We start from the raw sequence: 25,434 nt of genomic DNA on the forward strand, positions 1-25,434 counted from the left end.
GTCTGCAGAGTTAAGAGCCCCATTGCACAAAGTGGGGGGTGCATGGGTGCAGTCAAAGGGGAAGGGCATGGTATAGGATAGAGGGTGAGACTAGAACCCTTCCCCAATCGTTTAAAAAGAAAAAGAAATCCCAGAATTACACGTATCATGCACAAAATATTTTATACATGAACAAATGCACCTTCTTCAACGCATTGATGATGGATAAAAGCTTGAGCGTGGAGCCACATAGGAAGTGATGAAGTACAAACTTATTTCCCTGACATAGGTGCAAGAGAAATTGCACAATTGAATTTAAACCCATTAACTTACTTGGAGAAGTAAATAAAGCAAATCCACCACCAGAAGCAATGAAATCCTCATGATGCAAAAATCATTACCACTTCATTACTCTTAAACAATCCAGAATGAAACAAACCACCTCTCTCAATTTGGCTACCACATCTCTAGGCAGGAGCAAGACTGAAAATCTTCTTATCATTCAAGAGCTAAGAATTAACATGATATGATACATAAGCAAATACTAATCCTACTAAAAGAGACAATGCACCATGCACAAATTTAAGCATCTAGAACAGATTGATATTACTAATCTTTTAAGTTAAAGAGATGTCTAAGTTAATTTAGATAAACATTAACCCAAACACCATACTCGGTAAGATGAAATATATGGCAAAGAAAAGCTGAACAAATTTAATACCAGAAAATGATGGACAAATCCGAGCTCAAAAAACATACAGGTATTTCGGTTCTAATCTTTGTAACAACATATAAAGAGAGCATGAAAATATTTCCACGTCATTCCTTGACTATATCTGGTGCATCTGCCGCTTGATTTTCTTCCTGCAGCTTTTTCACCATGGCAGTATGCTTTTGCCCTGCAATATGGTACTCAAACACCTTCTGACTGTTGACCACAACATTGCAAATGCTACACACCTGAACACCCTCCGCAGCTGCACCACCTTCCAAAACCCTCCTCTTTTTGGCCTCTAAGTCCTCTGCTGTTGCTGGAGCTCCCTTCTTCTTTGTTTTCTCACCTCCAGCTTTGCATTTATCAGCATCTGGGGTTTCTTTCCTCTCCACTGTGGTTGCTGGCGCTTTAGTGGGCTTTGCTGTAATAGAGTCCTGCAGCTTCTGCAAATTTTTCTTGTGTTTTTTGCCTTGCTTGTGTGTCTTCAGAACTTCTGGGGTGTAACACTCAATCTTACAGACCTCACAGTAGGCTGATTGCACAACTTTAATGGTCCTCTTTGAGACCTTCTTCATGGCTCTATTAGAGGTTAGACGTGACACCCTGCCATGTAAGTGTGGAGGTCTTACCTGGGTTGGATCAGTTGGCACCAGCCCATTGGAAGAGCTTGTTTGCACCTGCAAGGTAAAAATGTCATAGGAGGTTAATTCCATTGCTAACATTGAAAATCAATCACATACCAAACTAGCACATAATATATCATGTCGATGCCTATCCACATCTCCCCTCCAAAACAACACACCACCACCCCTCCTTCCCCCAAGCAAGAACACAAATGACGATAACAATAAGAACAAAAACAACAAGAAAATTAATGATGACAATAATAATTTGAGCTTACAGCACCTCACAGGCATCTGAAAATAAGACAGTTTAAGTGGCATTACATAAAATCCTTTTGAAGAAATGATTCTTCATCAAGAGGACTTCCTCTTCCATGACAAAAATTGTGTTCAAACAAATCCACAACCAAGCCCAATATGGGTAGGAATCAGGATAGGATTGCATGAGGCCTATCATTACATGAAGAGTACCAGTCATACATTTCAACATCTTCATCAACTCCTCCCTATGAAGAGATCAAGAGAACATGTCCACCTGTTGCCCTGAAATTATTCAATCTATCCTAAAAAAGGACACCAATATCTTAGCAAATTAGACAGTGAAATGCCCTTGCTGCTAATGCTAACGTAAGAATTGCTATTAAAAAAAAAACAAGGGATTTACCATTAACCTACTAATGCCTACCATACAATGTTGGAGATGTCGAAAAAGAAGAAATCCACTTTGGCTTAACCCCAGGACTTTTTAAAACAAACTCTCCAAGAAGCAAAGGAGAACCATAGTGACCTTCCGCTTTTCATCTTGTATGCACAACACAAAGAAACTTCATATTTAGTCTTCCTACATTAGTACCAAGATGATGCTTCCCTATTATTTTTAGACACGAAAGCACATCAAAATGAGTATTTGGAATCATAGAACTAGAACCAATTCCGAAAACAATTTGATGCTTCTATTTAACAAAATGTAAAGGTTGGTGGGCCACTTAGTTTATTTCCTTCTACCAAATGAAACAAAAGACAAGCTTTCTTTTTTAAAGGATTAGAATTTATTTTTCAATAATTTATATCAAAAAAAAATCATAAATATAAATCATAGATCAGGTGCAGACATAGAGGGAATAAAAATGAGTAATAAAAAGGGAAAACAAGCATATTTTTAGACATGAGAGGAAACAAGTAAATGTGTGAAAGCCAATAATGGAGTGAGTTTAAGTAATCTAATAAAGCCTAATGCTAGCACAGGCAGAGTTTTTGGCAAGGGAAAAAGGTATGAGATGGCTTGGACATGTATGTGTAACCATAGATAGTCCTGCTGGGGAGATTTACAGATGCCATGTTATGCTAACTAAAGCCACATGCAACTCAAGATGAAGGCACAGGCCAACCTCCTTGTCTGAATGTCTACAACTCAAATTGCACAGCAAGTCAAGTTGCTTGTTAGAGTGTAACCCAAGGCTATGTACATTGACTTGTGGTCAAAATGATTGCAGGACAAGTTGCAAATGTTCAAGTAGATATCTTAATTAACAAATTCTATCCTCCTTCACTTCCCCTCTCCTCCCCTGCCCCCACTCATGAGTCCCTAGCCACCACCCTCAATGCCATCACCAGCCCCCGCAACCTCCAGGAGGGCCATGGCCACCTCCTTTGCCTCAAACTTCACTATAGAAGGCCTCTCATTCTTCTTTTCATTCCTTTCTTTCTCCTCCTCGCCTCTCTCAAGTCCCTCCTTGCCGTTTTCCTCGATATCACCACCTACACTCAACACCTTCAGAAGGCCCATGGCCGCCTCCTTCGCCTCAAGCTTCACCATGCCACTCTCCTCCATGACTCCTCTTCCACTGCCACCCACCCCCTCCGCCCCTCTCCTTCACCTTCTCCGCCCTCATCAAGACTTACACCACCACCCGCTCCCACACCATAGGCACCTAGGCCTTGACCAGGCTCTCTCCATCGACGACTTTCACGTCGAACTCATCGTATAGAATATCCTTATCTCCATGCACGTCAAGTGCTCTAACCTGGCATTCACTTGCAAGGTAGTTGATAGAATGTCCGTCAAAGACACCCCTCTTTTCCCCAAACTCTTCTCCAAACACAAGTTGTAAGTCAACTGCTACAATTGAAGTTGCAACCAAAAACCATTGAACAGGAATCGGAGCCTATGCCAGCCAGCCAGCGATAGGGTTCGGTATGGGTCCGTATCGTTCCGTGCCGGGCCGAACCGACAGGACAGAGAAGGAGAGAGGGAGAAGAAAGAGAGGAAGAGAAAGAGGGGGAGAGAAAAAAAGGGCCTCCAAAAGCCACCAAAGGACCTGAGAGCGATCGAGGCCGAAGGATGGCCTCCGCCCTCCTGTGCAAAATAGGGGTTCGCCCCTGTTTCAAAATTTTTTTTTGGCTTTCATCACACAAAGTCGGCAAACCAATTGCCGACTTCAACTAAAATTATACCCAAAAACAAAAAAAGGACGAAGTCGGCAATCCAATTGCTGACTTCATGTGATAAAAGCCAAAAACAAAAAAAAGTGAAACAAGGGCAAACCTCTATTTTGCACGGAAGGAAAGCGAAGGCCCTCCTCCAGCCTTGGCCACCCTCAGATCCCTCGGCATAGGCTCGCCGGCCATCGGAGACTCGTGGCAGTAGCGCCGTCTGTCTGGAGGTCTCCAACGACCTCCGAACATCCAGTAGGGCTCTTCTCCTCTCTTTCCTTCCCTCCCTTCGCCTGTACCAAGCTCGGCAAGAGCTCGAATGGCCTCCGACGGCTGCCAAAGCCCCCCTCTTTCTCTCCCTCTCCTTCTCTCTCCCCCTCTCTTCCTCTCTTTCTTCTCCCTCTCTCTAAGATGGCAGCTGTGTCATTTTGTACACCAGAACTGGACTAGTTTCCCATCAGTACGATTCGGCACAGCCTGAACCATCCGGTTCGGGATGATTCGAAGAACGATGGTTGTAACACAACTTGAGTTGTACTATAACTTCAAAGTACAATGCTCCACACAAGCCTTTAAGAGAGGTCAAAATTAGGTTAAAGTATTAAGATGGATTTAATAACATTTCTTATTCGGCCTAGGTAGGTCAGTCCTGGGCTTACCAAAACTTTATCGAGCCAAGGTTAGGCTCTAAATTTCAGGCCTCAGGTTGGGTTGGTCCAGGCTTTTGGATTTGACGGAATTGTATTGATACAAGCCTGGGGCAACCCAACATATGCTCAAGAGAAGAAAAATGCCATGAAAAGAAAAAAAAATCATATTGGAATTAGAATTTCCAATTAAAGAAAGAAAGGCAGGAACACATATCATTTACTATAGGATAAGGCAAATGACAGGGCTATCATACTTTGGACTTGATAGCATGTTATGTCAATTTCAGATGAAAGAACCTTCCCAATTTAACAAGAAACATAGCAGTTCCCTATATATATATATATATTCCATAGCATGCTTGCAGACATATCTAACAATCAGTGGGCATGCATCTCATAAAATTAAAAATCCTGATTTCAATTAGCAATCCACTTGAGTTCATACAAAAAGCAAGCTATTCAAGTTCTTAAAGAAAACTTCCTAACAATAGCAGATACCAAGAAAAATATTATAATCCCGATAGGAACTACCATAAGACACTTGTGTATGCATTTGAACTTAATAAAGCATTTCAAAAGAGTATATGCATCCATATACTAATGAAGCACCAAGCCCCACATTCACTCACACAAGATACTGTATACAGGAACATGAGCCCATAAAAGAAAGGATATAAACAGAGAAAAACCACATATACCATCAATGTACCAATGATACAGAAGCACTAAGAGCCACGTTTAGGAAGTGAAGAATTAGAAACATATTCCTCCTGATTCAGTTGCAGCAAATATATCATAAAACTAGTTTATGTCGACTTACACCATGGTCTTAAGCTACTTGAAGAAGCATAACTGATTTTTTTTCTTTTTTCCTTTTTGCGGGGTTTGGGTCTTCTTCTTCTACATGCCCAAGTGTCAAATCCTTCTAACCTTTAGGGTCTAGACATTCTTCATGCCAACCCATACTTGCACCCATTTCTAAGTATCAAGTAAAGGTAATATGCAGTAATCTGAAGGGTATGGGCAAGAAAGGTGAAAAGAGTAGACAGTGACAAAATGAATAGAAAGCAAAGAATTTCAACAAGGATAAATATGGCCTTAAATAAGTGACTACCTCCGTTACAAGACTAGACAATCTTTCAGGCTCTCTAAAAATGATACATCCAATATCAGCAACATATCAAAAAGTTAAAAGACGTAAAAGGGCAATCTTCTATAATCATATGCTAGACAAAATAAATTAGTCCATTGCTTCTTCATAATGGTACAAAAGGAAATATCTAGTGTTTGATCATTTTGTGAAGAGACCAATTTCTAGGAAGTTGACAACTGGTTATTGAGTCCTCAATGAGTCAAATCTCCACTTTTCAACCAACCAATACAATGATTCTATTCTTCGCAATATTACAATGTCTTAATTTTGTTTATCAAAGCCTTTTCCACTATAACTATGTGATGAAACTAGATAATGACATTACCCAAAACTCTAATTTTCAGACTTTCACTCAATTAACCACCGAATACAATGCTTGGATCCATATAGAATATAGTAATTCAGTATAACCATCTGAAAGGAAGATAAGCTCAACTCAATTCAACTAAGCCTTGATCCCAAACTAGCTAGGGTTGGTTACATGAATCTTTTCCTCTATTCCGCCCAGTTTAGGGCCATACTTTCTAAAAGATGTTGAGATGTCAAGTCCTCCCTTCTTAATTCATCCCATATGATTTCCTATCTACATTTGTACCCTTCTTCATTCCTTTTGTATGCATCCCTCAGCCTGCAGTTTACATGCCTGAACCATCTAAATCATATTGATTGACGCCAAGGTTCGCTGTACCGGTATCGGACGGCGTGCCGGTCCCAGACTGGTACGGTACGGTACCGGTACCATACCGTACCGACACACGGTATGCCTGGGCATACCGGTCCGGTACCGGTACACAATATTTTTTTCGATTTTTAATTTTTTTTTTTTGGATTTTTGAAGTTAATAATTAATAAATACAACTTCAATATGACATTATATTGTATATTATTGACATATTTGGGTTCAATTTGGAGTTAGATTGTGGTACAAAGACTCTTAATAGCCATATGTTGCAATCGAATCAGTTTCATGCAGAAGAAAATGGATTTGGAAGATTCAGAACACATCATAAAGCCCTCAACCATTTAACTTGATTAAAATTAGGGTGGTAAAACACCTGAACTCTCTCCTATTTGACTTATTTATGAAAAGCCTTGCTCCAATTGTGATCCTATATGATATCGCATATAACAGTTTAAGCTTCCAGCATCACAACATTATGCAACCAGAAGTTATTCAATTTTATGATTCTACCATAAGAATTTCTTCATTAACTCTGAGACATATATACCACTACTAGCATCACAAGATTTATGATATTGATACAACCAGATATTATTCAATTTTATGATGCCATTTTGAGTTACTAATTGGAATATTAGATATCGCCCATGCTTCTTTTTTAATCATAAATGCTGAGTGTTGTATGATTATAATACTGAGATTTTTATTTTAAAATCTTATTGAGGCCTCTAAACTATCTGTTACAACTGCGATTAATTGTTGTGGAAACAAATACTTAAAACGGTACGAATGCATAGGATTAAATGAGCAAGGAGTCATGGTACCAAACAGGGAGAAGGGTAATGGTAAATGCTTAGTAATTGTTGGGGCGGGGAACCTCTATTACTAGCTATCGGAGGTTCAAAGTTTTCTTTCAGGTTCCTCTCAAATTCTCAAAATGCTTTCCTAAGCATTTCCATCAGTTTGGTGATGAAAAACCAAATCAAATTCATTTTACGAGTTGGATTTCGATGAACTAATACATGGTACAAGCTTTACAATCTCGGTACCGGATCTTATACTGACACCATTCTATTATAATACCGATATATATTTCAATTTGGTACAAAACAACATACCAAATATTGATATAATATGAAATAACATATCAATATGATATAATACATCATATCGGATACTACAAGACAGATGGTATAACAGATATGATAGAGAGAGAGATGTGCTTGAGTTTCATTTTATTTCAGATACCAAGAAAATAATACAAGATCCTCATCAAACTGAGCCACCTTCCTCCCCCCCTTTCCCATGGGCGGTACGGTTCGGTTCACCCCGAACCGGTCCAGAACCGAGCCGTACTGCCCGGTTCCGGACAGTATGGGCTTGAACCGCTCGGTTCGGTGCGGTTCGGGGTCTTTTTCCGAAAAAAGGCCCGAACCGGACCGGTAAGGGACCGGTCCGGCTCGGTACGCCCCGTACCGGACGGTTCGGTCCGATACGGCGAACCATGATTGACGCTACCTTTTTCTTTCTATGAACAACTTCATTTCTTATTCTATTTTTTCTATATTAACATATATCGCTGTTAACATTTTAATTTCAGTCATATTCAGCTTGTGCATATGATACTTTCTAACTGCTCAATATTCTGAAGTATAGCTGGTCGTATAGTTGTTGTTTACACCATGGCTGGTCATATAGTTGTTGTACATTGGCGTGGACACCTAGATGGCTGAAAAGAGTTTGGACCAAAGTGAACAAGTGCGGTATAGAAGGAGCTGACTAAACTGATCCAAAGAGACCTCAAAGCGCAAAGGACCATCCCATAGACCGATTTGAGGGAGACGGCCAAAGCAAACTATTATGGGACCGGCCAATCGAAGGCTAATAATAAGTCGAGGCCGATCAGGGATGATTATTGGTTTTATGGGAGGTACATAGTCTAGCCATTCTGATAAACATAAATAGTAGGAGGACAATTGGCATCAATTACCAGAACGGCTAAACATGGACTACTACTAAGAGTAGGCAGTTACATGTGCATTGTCTTCTAGTACAAATAGGTGAATTGTACTCTAAGAAGGATCCTTCAACACATCAATGAATCAAGTTTATTGTTAATTATCTTTGTTTTACTTTATTTTACCTTGCCCATAGATTACTGATAAGATCCTATTTTATCTTTAGCACCAACGGTGGCAGTATTCACCTCAATCATAACCCCAACTACACCTTATCATACCATATCCATCTTCTCCCACAACAGTTAGTAGGACAATGGTGAAAGTTCTTGAAGGTCAAGATACCTAGACCTATGCTACTCTCATTATCTTCTTGTGATTATCTTATTTTCTGCTAATTCAACATCAATGGCATGCCCGCGCCTCTACTCAACCTAGTCATTAGGCTTGTTTATCCTTTGCTTGCTAAAAAGTCTTTCTGACACACCCATCTCCCTATAGATAGTTGAAGCAAAAGCAAGGAGAAACGAGCTTTCTAGTGCACACAGTGGAACACTGATGCATAGCTACCGTAATATCGTCGAGAAAGTAAATGGACACTTGCTAGACAATGGCAACCAATCTACCAATTTATCTTCTGCAAGTGATGGCCATACAACTCCATTCCTATCTTGATGAGAGTCAGCATGGCCCATTAGAGATGCTTTCATGCCAAGTGGCTGTCATGTTAAAGCAACTTGCAAAGTGAAATAAGGCAACTCTAGAGTTAGTGACAGAATTAGTTGAGAGGCTCGATTCTATTATCAAGGATCATCAGCCACAACATGTTATGATTTATGCTATTGTAGATTTGGCCCGATCAAGTTATTGGGGAAAAGATTTGAGATATCAGTCGTCAAAATATTGTGATAGCAATCCCAAGAAAGTTGGCTACTTAGTTTTTGCCTATCAAGGAGATAAGGCCAAAAGTTACCTAGAGTCCTTGAACTTTATGAACCAAGGACCCCTACATGGATTATTGATAAAGTTGATCATGATGCTACGAAAATATCCGCTAGAAGATCAAAAGGGGTGTTAAATTTGGTCTGAAAGAGGAAAGAATAAAATAATATTATATTAGCTAGCAAGAAGACATTCAACTACACATGGCTAGGTTTTGACCAAAAGGTCAATACAAATAACAACACCCTACTTAAAAGATGATTGACTCCATTCCAGAGGCCTCACAAACAATTTTACTCTTTCCACTCATCCTAAAGGGCTTGGGACATGGTCTCAGAAGCTACTACCCTATCAAAGAGTGATGGGTATTGAAAATTGCATGCTTCTAGCCCCTATTGAGCTGCATCCAAAGCTAGGAATTTCTCCTTGTTATCTTGCTGCAACTCTCCTTGTTCCGCCTCCAAGAGTTGTACCTCTTGGCAAGCATCAATTAGTTGCTCTTCAAGAGACACAATCAAGTCTTTCCAGGCATGAAGTTTGTCTTAGACCAACATGTATGCATCCAAGGGGGGATTGATTTATTCTTCTAAGGAAGTCACTTTGACCTCCAATTCACCTGTGCAAGATGTCAATGTGCTACTTCCTTAGTCAGGTTGGCCAACGGACGATGAAGGTAGGACATATTGGCCAACCTATCTTAGAGATTAGCCAGCTAGTCCACCAAGAGATAGGCCGAATACAATAAGATTGAGATCATGTTCAGCAACTCGGCTATATTATTTGAGGAGATGAATTCATCAAATAGGGTGGTAAGATTGTGTTGCAACGACTTCTCAACCACCATCACTTTTGTCGCAGCATTAGTTAACAAATGGCCAATACAAGCATTGGCTGATCAGGCCAACAACCTGGCTTCAGCACTAGCCATAGAGTGGAAGATGGAAAGGTAGCTAGAGAGTGGAACATGGAAAGGTTGCCCAGATCCTACAAAAAGGAGTCAGATCAGTAAACAAACAAACATTGTCATAAAAGCAGCTAAATAGTACCTTATGGCCAGCAGTCGAGAAGCTGAAGAGAGGTGCCTTTAGAGATGCAAATGGAGTCAGGTAAATAGAAGCTCAAACTCATCAAGCCAAGGAATATCAGCAATAACATCATTCGCAAGGAACAAAGGGTGCCCCAACACCTATAGCTCTCAAGGATGATCAGGATGTAGAGATTAACGAGTTAACTTGGTAATGGAAGCCAAATCTCCTACAGATTAGGCCTGTGGTAAGTTCATGGTGTTGGTAGTGGCATCAAGTGAGTCATCTTTCGAATCTTCACTAATTTCTAGTACTATAGCAGATTTAGAAAAGGCGGCCCCACTTGTCTCTATAGGGCATCTCATTATATCATTGTGTCAAAAAGGAGTAGGCTTGGGGCATGTGAACCACTGCCTTTATCCTTTCAAGTGCAGGAACTTCAGTCTTTGGTACTAACCAAACTGGAGGATCTGTCAAAGGAACTGCAAGATAAAAGATCCATCAGAAATGATTATAACTATGTATTCAAACAAATCAACTCAATTCGATCAAAAGAATACAAATACCTTTGCCCTTGATGAGGATCAGAGTCTTGCTCGCACATGCCAGAGATCTACCATCAGTCAGCTATGAACCACGGCCATCAGATACCGAGTCAAGAGAAGAGCCAACATCGATACAGCCTAGGATGGAGGTGGTACTCTTGTACCAAATATTGGTAATGTGAGTGTCCAACCAACCCGTGAACCCTCCGATCATGGTAGGCTAAAGATCAAGAGGGACAAAACGGTAGTCCAAGCATTCATAAAATTGAGAAAAAAAAGTCCACTAATAAAATCTGATATGGCTCAGAGATAAGTAGCTGATCAGAAAGCAAGGCATTCAAAGAGTATAGGGCAAACAAGGAATGCCCTAGACTAGACCGAACTAAGGAGCAAAAAAATTGAGGGGAATAATGCTTGATCGAGCACTTATTATTCATCTATCAATAATCAACCAGACATAGAGATCTTCAGAAACCAAGAAGTCTCCCTAAAGAAGTCCTACAGCTTTGATCCTTATTGAGGACATATCGACCTGCAAAAACACAAGCCAGGCAGGCTTCAAAGAATAAAAAGAAAGGAAACCGGAGGTTATGCCTCCATGTTAGGAAACTTCAAAAAAAAATTTGAAATATTCCTTGAAAGAAAGAAATGGACTCTCTAGGTAAGTACACTGATGACAAATGGAAACGATGTCGGCCTCATCGGACATAGAATGACAAATCCCTAAAAAGTAGGCATACAGCAAGATTTGAAGCATCCAGATAGAACCTCTACATCCCCAACATCCAGAAGTGATCTCTTTAATGCTCTAGTAATGATAGGCTAGAACAAAAGAAGCCAAGGATAAAGGCTGCAGCCAACCTAAGAGATCAATCGGGAATAAAGTAGGTATCCACAAAACCAAACTAGAAAAAAGGAGACATTTTTCTAGTTTAGATTGGCTTAGTACAATCATAAAAAATCTACGCATAGAAATGTACAGACAGACTTGCTCAGAAGCAGGCCAAAATCATCCTTGGGGATTTCAACAAGGTGGTGGCATTAAAAAGTTCGCCCATTGATCTGAAGTTAAAAAGAATACCTAAGTCTAAGAAGCTCGAGTTAGTCATATCATGGAAGAGATGAAAGATATTGGCCGAACGAGACCAAAAATACAGAGAGGCAAAAAGCGGAGGTTGGTTAGCCACAAAGGAGGAGAATGAAAAAAGGCCAAGATATCCAAAAGACCATTTTTCTCTCAAGTAAATGACTTCTGTTGGCAACATCGTCAAACGACCAGACCTAGAGGTCGCACCAAATGGGCCATGGTCAATGATAGTTGGGGTTCTCCCAAATCAAGGTCTCAAACGCTGGCCTTTCATAATGGAAAGTTTCCTTGGGGTGGTGAGGAAAAGTGGAAGAAGGGGTTTGGGTGCCTAAGATTTAAAAATGGAACTTAACAGGCAAATGCTAGAAGGCTTTGGAATCAGTACCTGAGGGTCTATTGACTACAGAACCTTGAAGCACTCTAGTTCCTCCCATTTCTCATGGACGAGAACATACAAGGAAGTAGGATAGTTGTAGAAGATGGAAAACTAGAAGAAGGTGAAAGAAGCAGGATCTGCTAGAAGTGATGATGGGAGATGAAACTATTGGATACCTTAAAAGACTTTTGCACCATACAATATCATATCCTAAAAGGAATTCTAATTAATTGCAATACTTTGTGAAACAATCTAATTAGAGGGTGAATCATCTCATCAGGATATGTACACAATCTTCAAAAAGAGGGAATACATATCAGTATAAGTTATGATCAAGGAAAATCCTTAGAAGTGAGGGAATTCCTAAACTCTTGAATGCCATACTTATTACAGCAGATGTGGTGTCTAGTACATCCCATCACCCACCTTATCGATGGCTGATAGGTTGTGGAAGGCATTATTTACAATAAAGTCTAAAGTCCAGAGATCATCATACATGTGGCGACTCTAAAGTAGGACCAGATAGGGGCCCCAAGGCTTGAGCCAAGATCTAAAGTTGGTGTGGTCGCCCAGATGGCTGAAAAAAGATTGGACCAAAGTGAACAAATACAATATAGGTGGAGCTGGCCAAACTGGTCAAAATACACCTCAAAGCACAAAAGACCGTGCTATAAGCCGACTAGAGGGAGACAACAAAAGCAAGCTATTATAAGATAGGCCAAATGGAGGCTAATAACAAGTTGAGGCCGATCAGGCATGATTATTAGTCCGTCAGATGCTACAAGGCCTGGCTGTTCTAATGAACGTGAGTAGTAAGAAGACAATAGCCGTTAGTTAGCAGACCACTAAAGCTAATCAAATATGGGCTGTTACTGAGTGTAGATGGTTATGCGTGAATCATCTTCTAATGTAAATAAGTCAACGATACTCTCAGAAAGAACCCTTTGACATATCAATAAATCCAGCTTATCTTTAATTATACCTTTATCTTTACACGTGCTCAAAGCGAGAGTAAGGGGAGACAATTGTCTTATAAAAAAAATTTCCTTCAATTTGGAAATTAACCTATGATCACATAATATCTCAATTGCACTTCTCCATTTCATCCAACCTATTTTAGTCCTATAAATAACATCTCTCCTTTCTTATGAATAATCAATTCTAAATATAAAAAATATTCACTCTTAGAAACTTCATAATCCTAAATTTGTTACTTCAGCTTTATCTCTATTTCTATTTTTATTAAACTTACATTCCATATATTCCATCTTGGTCCTACTTAACTTAAAATCCTTAGATTTAGCATACTCTTCCATAATTCCAACTTAAAACCCTAAATTCTAATAAACTCTTTCATCCATTAAGACTATATTACCCACAAATAATATACACCAAATAATAACATACTACATATGCTTGGTAAGCTCATCATAACTAACATAAAAAGGTAAGAACATAGAGCAGATCCTTAGTTGGAAACTTACTAGTATTATCACTAGTAGTTTTCATACTAGTAACAGCTCCATCGGACATGTCCTTAATCATATTAGTATATTTAATGTAATCCCCTTTCTTTTCCAGTACCCATTAGATAACTTCTCTAAAGACTCTATCATATGCTTTCTCTAAATTAATAAAAGCCTGCTGGAAAGCTTGTCTCTTTTTTCTATACTTCACCATTAACCTTTGAAGAAGAAAAAGTAACTTCAATAGTTGACATTTTTTATACAAAACCAAATCAGTCCTCTACTTTGCTATCACAGCTCCATCTACACTTAATCACCCTCTTGCAAAGTTTCATGGTATGGCTTATAAGTTCAACAAAAGAATAGTTCAACATCAAGGTTTTAAATCCTGGAGGGACGAGGGGCATCCAGACTGTCCCATCGCACTCTAATGAGAAAATAGAACCAGGATGCGATTGGGTCTCCGAAACTCATCCATGCAAGGAGAGAAGAAGAAAGAGGGAAGAAAGAAAGGAAAGATGGAGAAAGATAAGAGAAAGAAGAAGAAAAAGGAAAAAAAGGCAAAAAGGATAAGAAAATGAAAGAAAAAAGAAAAGAAAAAAAGGAAGACAGAAGAAAAGAAAGAAATGAAGGAAAGAAAAAGAAAAAAAAGAAAGAAAAAGGAATGAAGATTGGGAGAGAAATGGAGGATATCCACCGGAAACATAATCAAGACTGCCGTTGGGATAGGGCGAGATAGCGAAGCATTCCATTCCATGAAGAAATTGGGAAACTCCTATCTCACGGAATTTTAAACCTTGGTTAAAATAATTTTGAATATCATGCATGGCAGATGACCAAGATAAATCAAGATATGTCGATACTTTCTACTCTAACTCATATATTACAATCATTTTATATAATTCATAACCAATGGTAAGAGAACCCAAGCAAACCAAATGTCACATATCTTTGTTTTTGTTCTCTTTAAGATTCTGTCAGATGCTAATTATGCCGAATAATGGATCTTCTAAAACTATGGCAAATTACCCGTCATTTTGGTTGAAATCTTAGGCACCAAACTTCTGACAGCCGGAGGATAGTGTCAATCACTTTCAACATCTATCCTCCTGAAAGCATCATAGGCATCTCTCATCCACAAACTTATATTTGATCCCAACTAAAGCAATAGCCCTTGTTCTTACCCCCACTATAATCTAAAAATGATTCAAATGACAGGACGCATAAAGCAATTCGCAACCAATTCTACTACATGCCAATATAATCCTAAACAAAATCCCGAGTTCTGTTGCAAAAACTAACCCGAGAACATAACCCAACCTTAGTAACATAAAATGAAATCTCAATAGAAGTAAAGAGTTCCATACTCTTCCAAACTAATCAGTGTAGAAGAAGGAGGGGGGGGGGGCGTGAGGGGACGGGAGAGAGGAAGAGAGATACTCACGGGTCCATAGCAATGGGGATCCACACCATGCTGCCAAATAGCCTCCTTCACTGCAAGGCTATGCGGGTCCTCGCCTCCACCACCGTAGTAATACGAGGACGGGGCACAAACATCCGCCGCCGCCGGCGGAACAGCCCGAGGGTAAGAGTAAGGCACAGCATGGAGTCCCTGGTAGCCCCCGTGAGAGCCGTAGGGGTTGGGGGGGTAGGTGTCCGCCACCGGGGGGCGGAGAGCTCGGGCGCCGGCTACGGACGGGAGGTGGGCGTCGTGGCTGGGGGTGAGGCAACGGCTAGGGTTAGGGTTGGGGTTGGGGTAGTAATAGGAGGCGGCGGCGGCGGCGGCGGCGGAGGAGGAGGAGGAGGAATGGGGAAGGGGCTGGGGTTGCTGGTGGTGGTGTATCATGTCAGAGTGGAAGTGCGGTGGCGCGTAGTAGAGGTGGTGGTGCGGGGGCGGCGGCGTCGCCTGGGGTTCCGCCCACCTACTACCGTAATCCATCAGAGCGCATTCACACAAACGCACAGAGAGAGAGGGGGATAGGAAGGAGTGGATTAATATCCTTTGGAATGCGCTCTCCTTAGCCCTTGTTCCTCTTGGTTCTCCACCTTTCTCCTTCCTTCCCAAGTTATTTTACGTGTCCTGATGACCCCCGTTTTTCTCCATCCAAGTTGGAGATTAGCGTGACAATGGACCCACGTAGTAAGGTTTCTGATATTGTCGCAGTCTCCTTGTTATGGACACTATTACAATGATTGTTACAAAAATCTTTATACTTTCAAATAGCTTGATTTGGGATTATTCTGAATCAAAATAACGATTTTAGAATGGTTGATATTTGTTATTACAACAAGAAAAATACTAAAGATCGTCTAATATGACGATTCTAAGTCATTAATCCAATATAACAATCAGCGAGTGGCAATAGTATCTGACATCCCACCTGATACCACCTATATCTTGTGTATTGCACCAATATTGATTCGATCTCCACCTAAGACTATTATTTGAATAATAAATAGACAAGGGATTAGAGCATGGAACTATTAAGGGTCATTTGGTGTCATTATTACTGCCTGCTAACTTGATCCTAGCAAAACAAATTTTAAATTTTTTTGTTTAATCTTGTGTTTTAAATTTTTGGAGCATAGTGCTCCTGACTGTTTGTAATTTGACCAAATCAAATTGAATTTTGATCATGAATATCTCCATTGAAGTCCTCGAGATGAAACCCCAAGGGTTCTGAACACATTCATTTGATTTTGGTGTTACAAAGAAAAGTAATAGAAGTATCTAAATTACATCGAAGATGAAAAATATCAAAGATTAGTCTCTTCCTCAACTCCTAATCACATCAAACGCATAATTAAATTAAGTATGAGAGCTAAAATTTTGATTGCTTTTTTTGGATGTGGCTTTTAATCATGCGTCTGGTAAACATGTTGGATCAAGTAGGTTAGGCAAATTAAATTGAATGCGGCCCATGAATTCATTAGGTTAGTCAACCAAAGCAAGATCGTGCTGGTCAAATTGCTAGCCAAAAACAATGTTGGCTCCTTATGTACGAGAGGATGAATCAACAAGTCATTTTTCATGCTAAGACCAATCAAGCATATATTGATTATTGTAGGAGCTTAGCCTAACTAGAACCAATCCAATTATGAAATCTAACCACTTCAAATTGCATCTTAGTGCAAAAATCTAGATGCCAATGTAATTTGCATGATCTATATCCCCATTATGCAGTTGTGTTTAGCGTTGGGAATTGTTTAACACCATTTTGGCAATGATACTAATGCCTATTAGCAATGACGTTATTAATGGTCCCAAGGTTTCCATATCCCAGTATTTTGGACTTGTTTGAAAGCTCAAAGCCAAAAATTCCTCAAGATCTACAGGATCCACTTCGTGGATGTCTGTGATTAATTTTCCTTTTTAATTGTTAGATATTTTATTTTCTACTTCTTATCTACTCTAGAGTGATTTAATGAATTCCAATTTACTGAAAAAAAAAAAAAAAACAAAGTCCTCAAGGTCAAAATGTGATGAGTCCAAGATTACAAACCAAAAATAATTCATACTTGCAGGCCTAAAAGTCCTAAACCATCAAAATACAAGCCAATATGCTTTGCCACTCCTCTCTTTCTCTTTCCTTTCTTTCAGCTTAATGATGTTCTCAATTCTACCACGCCACCCTCCTCATTTTCTTAACAAAGTAGTTGGAGCTTCCTCTCCTCCTCAAATAAATTAACATGTTTTGCACGAGTTTATGCCTACTAACAAATTACACTGATTTTAATTTCATAGCCACAAATTTGTGCAGTTTCCAAATTACTTGGTGGTTTTTTATTCTCTCCTAATGAACAATTCTTCTACCATAGTAGTAAACACTGTTCTTGCGAACTCCACACAATTTGCTACAATAATTATGAGGAAATGACACAAAACCTTCTAACATCAGGAAGCCACCAAAATGGTTGATTGCCAAGCAAATGGGCCTTGATCATGTGCTTACCAGATCCAAGTTTCAGATATATACTTACAACAGAACCAAGTGGACCAATCTCTGTGCACTAATACATCAACTGAAAGGTAAAGCATGCTGAGATTCCTTGCCCACACAACCACTAATACCCTCCTTTCTCAGACTCAATGACCTCGGGCCCGAGCAAAGTTAGGCAGCGGGGCCTAGATTGTGACCAAAAATTCTAAACCTGAAATCGGAGTCAGCCAATTATAGGCATCGATGCAATAAATTTAATTGATCATCGACGATATTAACCTTATATCATGTTGAAATCGATGATCCCTATGCCAAAAGTCTCTTATGATGATATACCCACTTTTTTTCTTTTTTTTTTTTAAGTTTTTCTTGCATTTAGCTCTTTTATTTTCTTTATGATGATTTCTAAGTAAAACTAATGTCTGCTACTATGATTCTGATGCACACCAAACAACATCAGTCATGCATTGCGTTGCATTTATCACATGTAACCCTAACTTTCTCTCATCAATGCAATAGTTGGGCTAAGGACAACTGATCTAAAAATTATTTGGCCATAATTGCAGGAAAAAATAATTTGGCCATATCATTGAGTAAGCTTCCTCAGATAACATCACATGCTGCACCTCTAGCAATGAATAGTTCTGGCTAAAATGTTGGAAAAAAGGGCCAAGTTAGAGATTATCTACCTAGGCTTAGGAAAGGCCCAAAGGCCCAAACCATGGCCTTTCTTGAATGATAAATTTTATATCTCTAGTAATACAGATTAACATATAACCTGGCTTTGTTTTTTAGCATCTAAATACAAGTAAGCATTAGCTATATTATGGCTACTCAGTGTTAGATGGAGGCCTTTAATTACATATCAACATAGAGCCAAGTTACATGCTGCTTTGGCAATGCTATGTCCAAAATTTCCCATAAGATATCCCCAAATTTAGTGCTTCTCGCAAGTTGAGGTAACTCCACTGTTTGATTTATGAATGCTTTCGAATTGAAATGACTAACTTAACTTTTTCTTTTCCTTAGTCATGTCAGGCATGGCTCACATGTTTTACATAAGCATCCAATCATGGAAAATATTCCTCTAATGCGACATCGAATCCACATGAAAGAATCAAAGAAAGCAATGATAGAGAAGTGCTGCAAGAGCTATACCATGCATTATCAAACAATCTCTGTAGTCTGAACTTGTCCAAGTGTAACTAAAATACTATAAACTGTAGAGGTTTCTATCTGTTGAGAGAAGCAAATCAAGTTGTGAAGCTATTAGCCTGATTGATAAAGACATCCATTACACTCAAAGCGTAGGGTAGTGCAAGAATTGTCCTTATCTCTTTTGGTATTCTTGTTAATGAAAAGAATATAAGCTCTCTGTGTCTGATGTATTGTCTCAATCATAATAATCAAAAACTAAACATTTGTTTGCTTCAAGCTATTAACAGGACCTTCCTAAGTTGCCTATCATATATACATATTGGCTAACCAAACTATGTGCAATTCATAATATTATTCAATGTGGTTCCAAAATTTCAATCTTTATTTGTTTATCTTACATGGTGCTAAGTAATCTCTCTCTCTCTCTCTCTCTCTCTCTCTCTGATAAGCTCTAGACTAATCTTATCCAAAAGACAACTCTTAGACAACCAGATGGATCAGATTGTTTGTGAAAAGATCTACTGCTGCTATTTTTTGGTAGAATCTCATAAATTAAACTTTGATGTGGAGATATCATATGTGTATGTTTTTGTATGAGAGTGGAAAGCAGGAGCGAGAGAGAGGTCTCCTCATAAAGAGTCCAACAAGTCTAAGAAAAGTAGGCAAGAAAAAGGCATGGGCAACAAAAGGATGATGGGCTGTCTGGACTCCAGACTCTAGAGAGGGAAGAGAGTGCATGAGAAGCATTAACCTTTCACAACATAGATAATAAGTACAATCCTATTTGTCTAAAGCAAGAAAAGACACCAACATGGGTGAGTGAGATAGGTTGTCATATGTTATGGTGGACAGATGAACAACCAATTTGATATCACATGCTGTCATGTATATTATATCTATATCCTTGGTAAAGGCCATTAACCATGTTTGCTAAAGATTTCACAACCAATCATTTCAACCCTAGCCTGTGCCGCATCCATGAACCCTAGGTTAGTTCATGGTTTTATTAGTCGAAGGCAGTCAGTTGGCATGCTTCCATATTTTTCCACAGTTTACCTACAGCCTGGAATTTATTATTTAAGCCTCAATGTCATACAAATCCAAGCAAGCAAAGAGCTAAAGCTACATTGCTTCTGTCTGGCTGGTGTCCTTTACTCAGAAAAATCTTAAGAAGAGAGTGACAAGATACTCCAGCGCTATTAGTCCAGCCACTAAATAAAAATATTTATTAGAATGTCAAAGATAATATCAAGTAACCGTAAATGTACTTAAGGTTTTTCTTGGCATTTTCCTTCTTTTTTTTCTCTTTTGATTCATGAAACCCAAGATGACAAAGAGTAAATGAGATCACATAGAGTATAAACTATTGCTTACATTTTATCGAGAACAGGCAAAGCAATATCCAAAGAGAAGATCCCAAATTTTTTCTTCATACGCTTCAGGTTAGTGAATTTAGAAAGGGGATTAGTTAAGAAAATCATCATAACATTTCAAAAGCAAATAGAGGAGCATTGCTTGCTGACTTCTTCAACATTTAAAAATTGAAAGGAGAGAAAAAAAGGAAAGGGAGAAAGAATGAAGGTACACTGAGGATGTGAAAGCTAATTTTCTGTGAGAAACAGAAGACAAGAGCAGAAGATCTCAAGTGGCATTCTTCTATTCTAATGCTTCCCTGAGCCCATTAATTATGAACCATGATTGCCCAAAGTGATACCAATGAGACACTTTGAAGACCACCAATGCACAGAAGGAAAAAAGAAAAGGAATACATTCTAGCATTGAAGTAAATCTCAATTGCTCCAAAAAACAACCCACTCTTTCAACACTTCGATTGGCTCATCTATCATTAGTAATTCAACAGAGATTCATTCTGAGTCCATAGAAAATGGAACATAAATTTTTGAAAATTCTAAGAGATTTGGATTCTTCAATCAGGAAGGGAAAAAGAGACTTACCACTTCAACATTTGGAGCTAGTAAATGTAGCCATGGCCTTGCCAGCATATCCAAAAGAATTAATTGAATAAAACTGCAACAAGTATCTGATAAATATATACAATCTCTGCATCTTCTTCATCAATTGGAGATCAGGCCCCAGAGTGGCTCGCGCCTGTGATTTCTTCCAACCCACCAAGACCTGAACTTAAGATTCCCTTCAGTATTATTATAACCTTCATCGGTGGGAGCTGGGAGGTTGAGATCAAGCACATCCGGCATCCCCGGTGGCTGCTGCTGAATTACAATAGTCTGATGAGTGAGGTCTGCACCATCGGAGCTCACAACCAAGTGGGACTTCTTGTGACCCCCTAAAGCTTGGCTTGATGAGAAAAGGTTGTGACAGATTGGGCATTCATGGTCCTTGACCTTCTTTGATGCTTCAGAGCTAGTATCAATGCCAACATTCTTGTCCACCAATTCTTCCAACTGTGCGGGCTTAATAGAAGCTTCTGTCTCCAAGCTGTTATTACTGCCTTCAGTCCTTGATACTAACAGGACCTTGATCCTTTTGTGGCTAGCTCGGTGACCTCCGAGAGCTTGGTAAGAAGGGAAGAACTTGTTGCATGTAGTGCATTCATACCGGCCTCTTTTTATAGAAACCTTACTGAAATCAGCTTTGGAAGCACCAAACTCAGACCTTGATCCTGATTTGCTATATTTCCCAGTTCCTGAGTGCCACTGATCGAATCTCGTCTTCCTCCCTAATTCAGCAAGACAACAACTCAGATCCTTCTTCTTGAGAGAGCCTTTTCTTGATGCTTCATCGGCATGCTCGAATTCATCCGTATCCGAAGTATAGGCCTTTGGCTTCTTGAACTCATCATCCTTAACAAAACCATCATCATCAGAAACATCAGATTCCACCTTCTTTAGTCCATCTCTCCTATCCCCATATCTTAAAGAAATGAATTCAGATCTCTTCTTTCCCTTCCCAATCTCATCTCCCTCAGAGTCTAAATTCTTCAACACCACTGAATTCTTATCGGACTCGGCGGTCGAGCTAATGCTGCTCCAAAACCCGGTGTCCCTCGACAGCATCATGAGGCTCAGTGCCACATCCTCCTGCTCCTTCTCAAGCTCCAACACCTGAGTCGATGAGGCTGGGATCAACGCCACTCGTCTTGATCTTCTTCTCCTTCTGGGAATCATCACCTCATTGTCAGATTGGCCTCCTGCACTCCATGCGCCCTCCTGCTCCTCCAATTCTTTCTCTTCCTCCTCCCCCTCCTCCAAATTATGGTGAGACTTATCTGGATGGCACCTCATGTGCCCAAAGAGAGACTTCAAAGAAGGGAAACCTTTCCCACACTTCCTGCAGAGCTTGTCATGCCCCGGGGAGCCGTCGCTGCCAGAGCCCGATAGCCTCCAGGTCTTCTTGGGGTTCTCCCTCAGGTCATAGCCAGCTCCTACCCCAATGGAGCTCCTGCTGCTCTGCAGCCTCGCCTCGACCTCGGCACAGGAGTTCGATGCTAAGTGAGACCTCATGTGGCCTCCCAAAGATCTCCCACAGGGGAAGCTCTTCCCACAAACCCTGCAGCAGTGCTTCAACTCCTGATCTCTCTCCATCTCCTTTAGAAACAGGGGAGCTAGCAAGATGAAATTTTGATCCAGAAAGCAAATCAAAGAGCTAAAAGTGACAGCAAAAGCCAATTAGATCTATCAAATCCGGATCTCTGGATCGATTTGAGAAGAAACGATTATAGATTTCATGGCTACCTCGGATCTAATCGCCAACTCTGCTCTACTTCCAATCACTCCGTTCTCCTTATTAGAGGGTGAGGTGAGAGAGGTTAGATGCGATTTTTAAGCTGTGGGGAGGGGGAGAGGGTAGTAGCACTCTAATTCCCATTGTTTGTATTATTTTATTTGGTGTCTTTGGGAGGAGAAATCCATGCATGGAAGCAAAGGAGGAGAAAGGGAGGGGACGGGTGGGAGCACGTGTACTCAACCAAGGATCCTACGCCAGCTGATCAGACGGCCTTTGATCATGCCACGTGGCCTATCTGGTGTCCTATTGGTGGTTGGGATCCCTTTGGCCTCACTGCCTCCCTAACCATTCCTTCCCTCGTCCTGCTGTCATGGGGGTAGAGCGTAGTGGAGTGGTATTCAGTCCAGAGCAGCAAAGAGCAAGTGGTTCGTAACCTGCATTGGTTACGTGACATGTGGGGATTGGTTGCTTTTGGTGTTTGGGTTGTGGGGAGGAGGGTCCCCGGTTGGTCCTAATCGATGGCTCCTTACGTGATTTGGGGGAACTCCAACGAAGGGGTCCTATGCGTTTTGGATGATCTGGACCGTCTATGTCATGGCCCGGTTCATTGGACCTTCAACCCAGCCCAATACATAAAAAAAAAAAAAAAAAAAAAAAAAACAAAGGAGAAGACTCCCTTCTTCCTCCTCTCACCGACTCCCAACTGGAGTCGGAAAGAGGCTCCCCTCTGGCTCTATTTAAAGGGGAGACCCCTTCTTCCTTTTTCCCATGAAAAAAATCGGTGTCAAACGGCGAGGATCGCCAGAAAACTCTCGCAAGAGTCCGTCATCGTGCTCACCTCGATTCCTTGCCACAGCGGTCACCGGAGCTCAAGGTAAGCCCGATTTCGCTCCCTCTCTTCTTCTCCTTCCTTTCCGTGTCCGTGTCCACGATCGCCGGCGACCGGAGTCGTCGAATTTTGTTACGAAAGAAACCTCTATTTTTATCTTTTTTTCTTCGATTTTTCAGACGTCGGTGGTCACCGTCGGCCATCAGTTTGGGTCCCTCCGAGCCATCTATCATCGTCCTTTTGTCACCGGCCAGTCTCATACCAATCGGCTGCCGGTCGGCCGACTAATCGAGGGGATTGTGAGGTCTCCTGTTTCGGCCCAAAGGAAGCCGCGGGAAGAAGAAGGAAGAAAAAGAAAAAAAAAAGAAAAGAAAAAGAAAAAAAAAAGAAGAAGAAAAAAATATATATATATATATAGATTCTCTCCTCTCTCTCTTCCTCTTTTCTTCTCTCTACTTTCTCTTTCTCTCTCTAGTCTCTTTACTTTTTCTCTCTACTTTCTCTCTCTAGATTATTTCTTTCTCTAGGTTATTTTTCTCTCTTAAGATTTTTTAGAATTTTGAGAAGAATGATGATGAATTTAAATGATCCTAGTGATGGATTTTTGATCTGTGATCGTCGGATGGTATACCGGCACCCACTTTCATCAAATCAAATATTTTTTTAGATTTTATTTTTTATGATTTTATTGAATTATCCATATGATAATTTCAATATGATTTGATTTGATCGATCGGATTTATTGAATCCTATTGTCTAAGAGTTCAAGATGAATTTTTCTCTAAAATTTTCTCTCTCTAAAATTATTTCTCTCTCTTGATCGATTTATCAATGAGAATTTTTTTTTAATATTTTTGATCTGATGAAGAATCTTGATCTATTATTGTCGGGCAGCGTACTGGCACCCACCTTGATCAGATCAAATATCTTTAGATTTTATCACCCATGATTTTATTGAATTATCCATGTGGTAATTTCAGCATGAATTGATTAATTTATCTTGATCAGATCAATCGAATTTGTTGAACCGTATCGTCTAATTAGTACAGATTCATCTTCATAAATTTCTCTCTCTAGAATTGTATCTCTCTAGAAGTTTATTTTTTTTTAAATTTATCAAGAAAAAAAATTTATTTTGATGAGTTTGAATGATTCTAGTGAAAGCATCCTGATCCATGGTTGTCAGGTAGTATGCCAGCACCTTGATCAGACCATGAATCTTTAGATTTGATCATCCATGATCCCGATCTAGCCATAACTTGATTTGATCATGTTGATTTTACCAATTGAGATATTGAACCAATCGTAATGTTGGTTTGCATCACCTGATCAATTCGAATTGTACCTCATGAATTTTCTCTCCTCTGATTTTCTCTCTCTACTTGATTTTATGAAATCAATGAAAAAATCTCGATCCTATCACTTCGAATCCGATTTGATCTGATAGTCAAACTTTGGATCGTTTATGTTCTAATTAGATTTTGATTAGATGAAATTAGATAATCGGACCTAATCTAAACCATTGAATATGGTATTCGTATCCTTTCTAATTATTGAAATTGATCCTGTATAGGATTGTGGATATTTGATCATGGGATATCGCGATATGATCTATGAACAAAATTTTTGGAAGAAAATTTATAGAATTATGTGGATTTATTGGAATGCATTCGAGATAAGTAATGTTTCACTTTTTCTAGATTTATCCATAAATTATAATATATTTTTTTGACATAAATTATGAAACGATGCATGAATTGGATGAATGATATTTTATTATAAAAAATATCTTATTCGAAATGTTATGATGAAGCATGATTGAACATATTGATTTCATGATGCATTATATTGATTGATTTCGATACTACATGATTATATATTTTTTTATTAAAATTAGAATATGAAACATGATTTATGAAGAATTCTGATATAAGAACATATGAATTGACAACCTGACTATATAAAGGACCCCGTCAATGGGGGCATATACGTTGGCAATTGATTTATCCTGAGGGTTTATGTCGCCAGCAAAACCAGCGACATGTCGCCAGAGAGACCAACGACAAACCGTCAGAAAGACCAGCGGTTCCGAAGGACTTTGCTGTCAGATGATTCGTAGCTCACCGTAAGAAGATACGTAGTATTGTGACCCTACCATAAAAAAAAT

At 39.6% G+C, this 25,434-nt stretch overlaps 2 protein-coding genes across 2 annotated transcripts; both read right to left on the reverse strand.

The window, feature by feature from the left end:
• Window positions 1–560: 560 nt before the first annotated feature.
• On the reverse strand, window positions 561–15,734 carry LOC105032260 (uncharacterized). Its single transcript, XM_010906658.4, has 2 exons — window positions 15,079–15,734; window positions 561–1,371 (listed from the first exon to the last, which is right to left on the reverse strand). Exons 1-2 carry the CDS (start codon window positions 15,571–15,573, stop codon window positions 799–801), a joined length of 1,068 nt encoding a protein of 355 aa, XP_010904960.1. The 5' UTR covers window positions 15,574–15,734; the 3' UTR covers window positions 561–798.
• Window positions 15,735–20,441: 4,707 nt separating this feature from the next.
• On the reverse strand, window positions 20,442–22,639 carry LOC140854046 (uncharacterized). The gene has a single exon (XM_073249385.1). It carries the CDS (start codon window positions 22,294–22,296, stop codon window positions 20,809–20,811), a length of 1,488 nt encoding a protein of 495 aa, XP_073105486.1. The 5' UTR covers window positions 22,297–22,639; the 3' UTR covers window positions 20,442–20,808.
• Between the last annotated feature and the right edge of the window lie 2,795 nt (window positions 22,640–25,434).

Source organism: Elaeis guineensis, chromosome 15, assembly GCF_000442705.2.
Source record: "Elaeis guineensis isolate ETL-2024a chromosome 15, EG11, whole genome shotgun sequence".
Lineage (NCBI taxonomy): Eukaryota > Viridiplantae > Streptophyta > Magnoliopsida > Arecales > Arecaceae > Elaeis > Elaeis guineensis.

What these genes read in the sequence shown, in the direction of transcription:
- LOC140854046 (XM_073249385.1), bottom strand. Translation starts at nt 22,296, where the DNA reads ATGGAGAGAGATCAGGAGTTGAAGCACTGCTGCAGGGTTTGTGGGAAG.
- LOC105032260 (XM_010906658.4), bottom strand. Translation starts at nt 15,573, where the DNA reads ATGGATTACGGTAGTAGGTGGGCGGAACCCCAGGCGACGCCGCCGCCC. An exon ending in ATCCCCATTGCTATGGACCC is followed by an intron (nt 1,372 to 15,078) that starts GTGAGTATCTCT and finishes TTTACCTTGCAG; the next exon opens with GTGCAAACAAGCTCTTCCAA.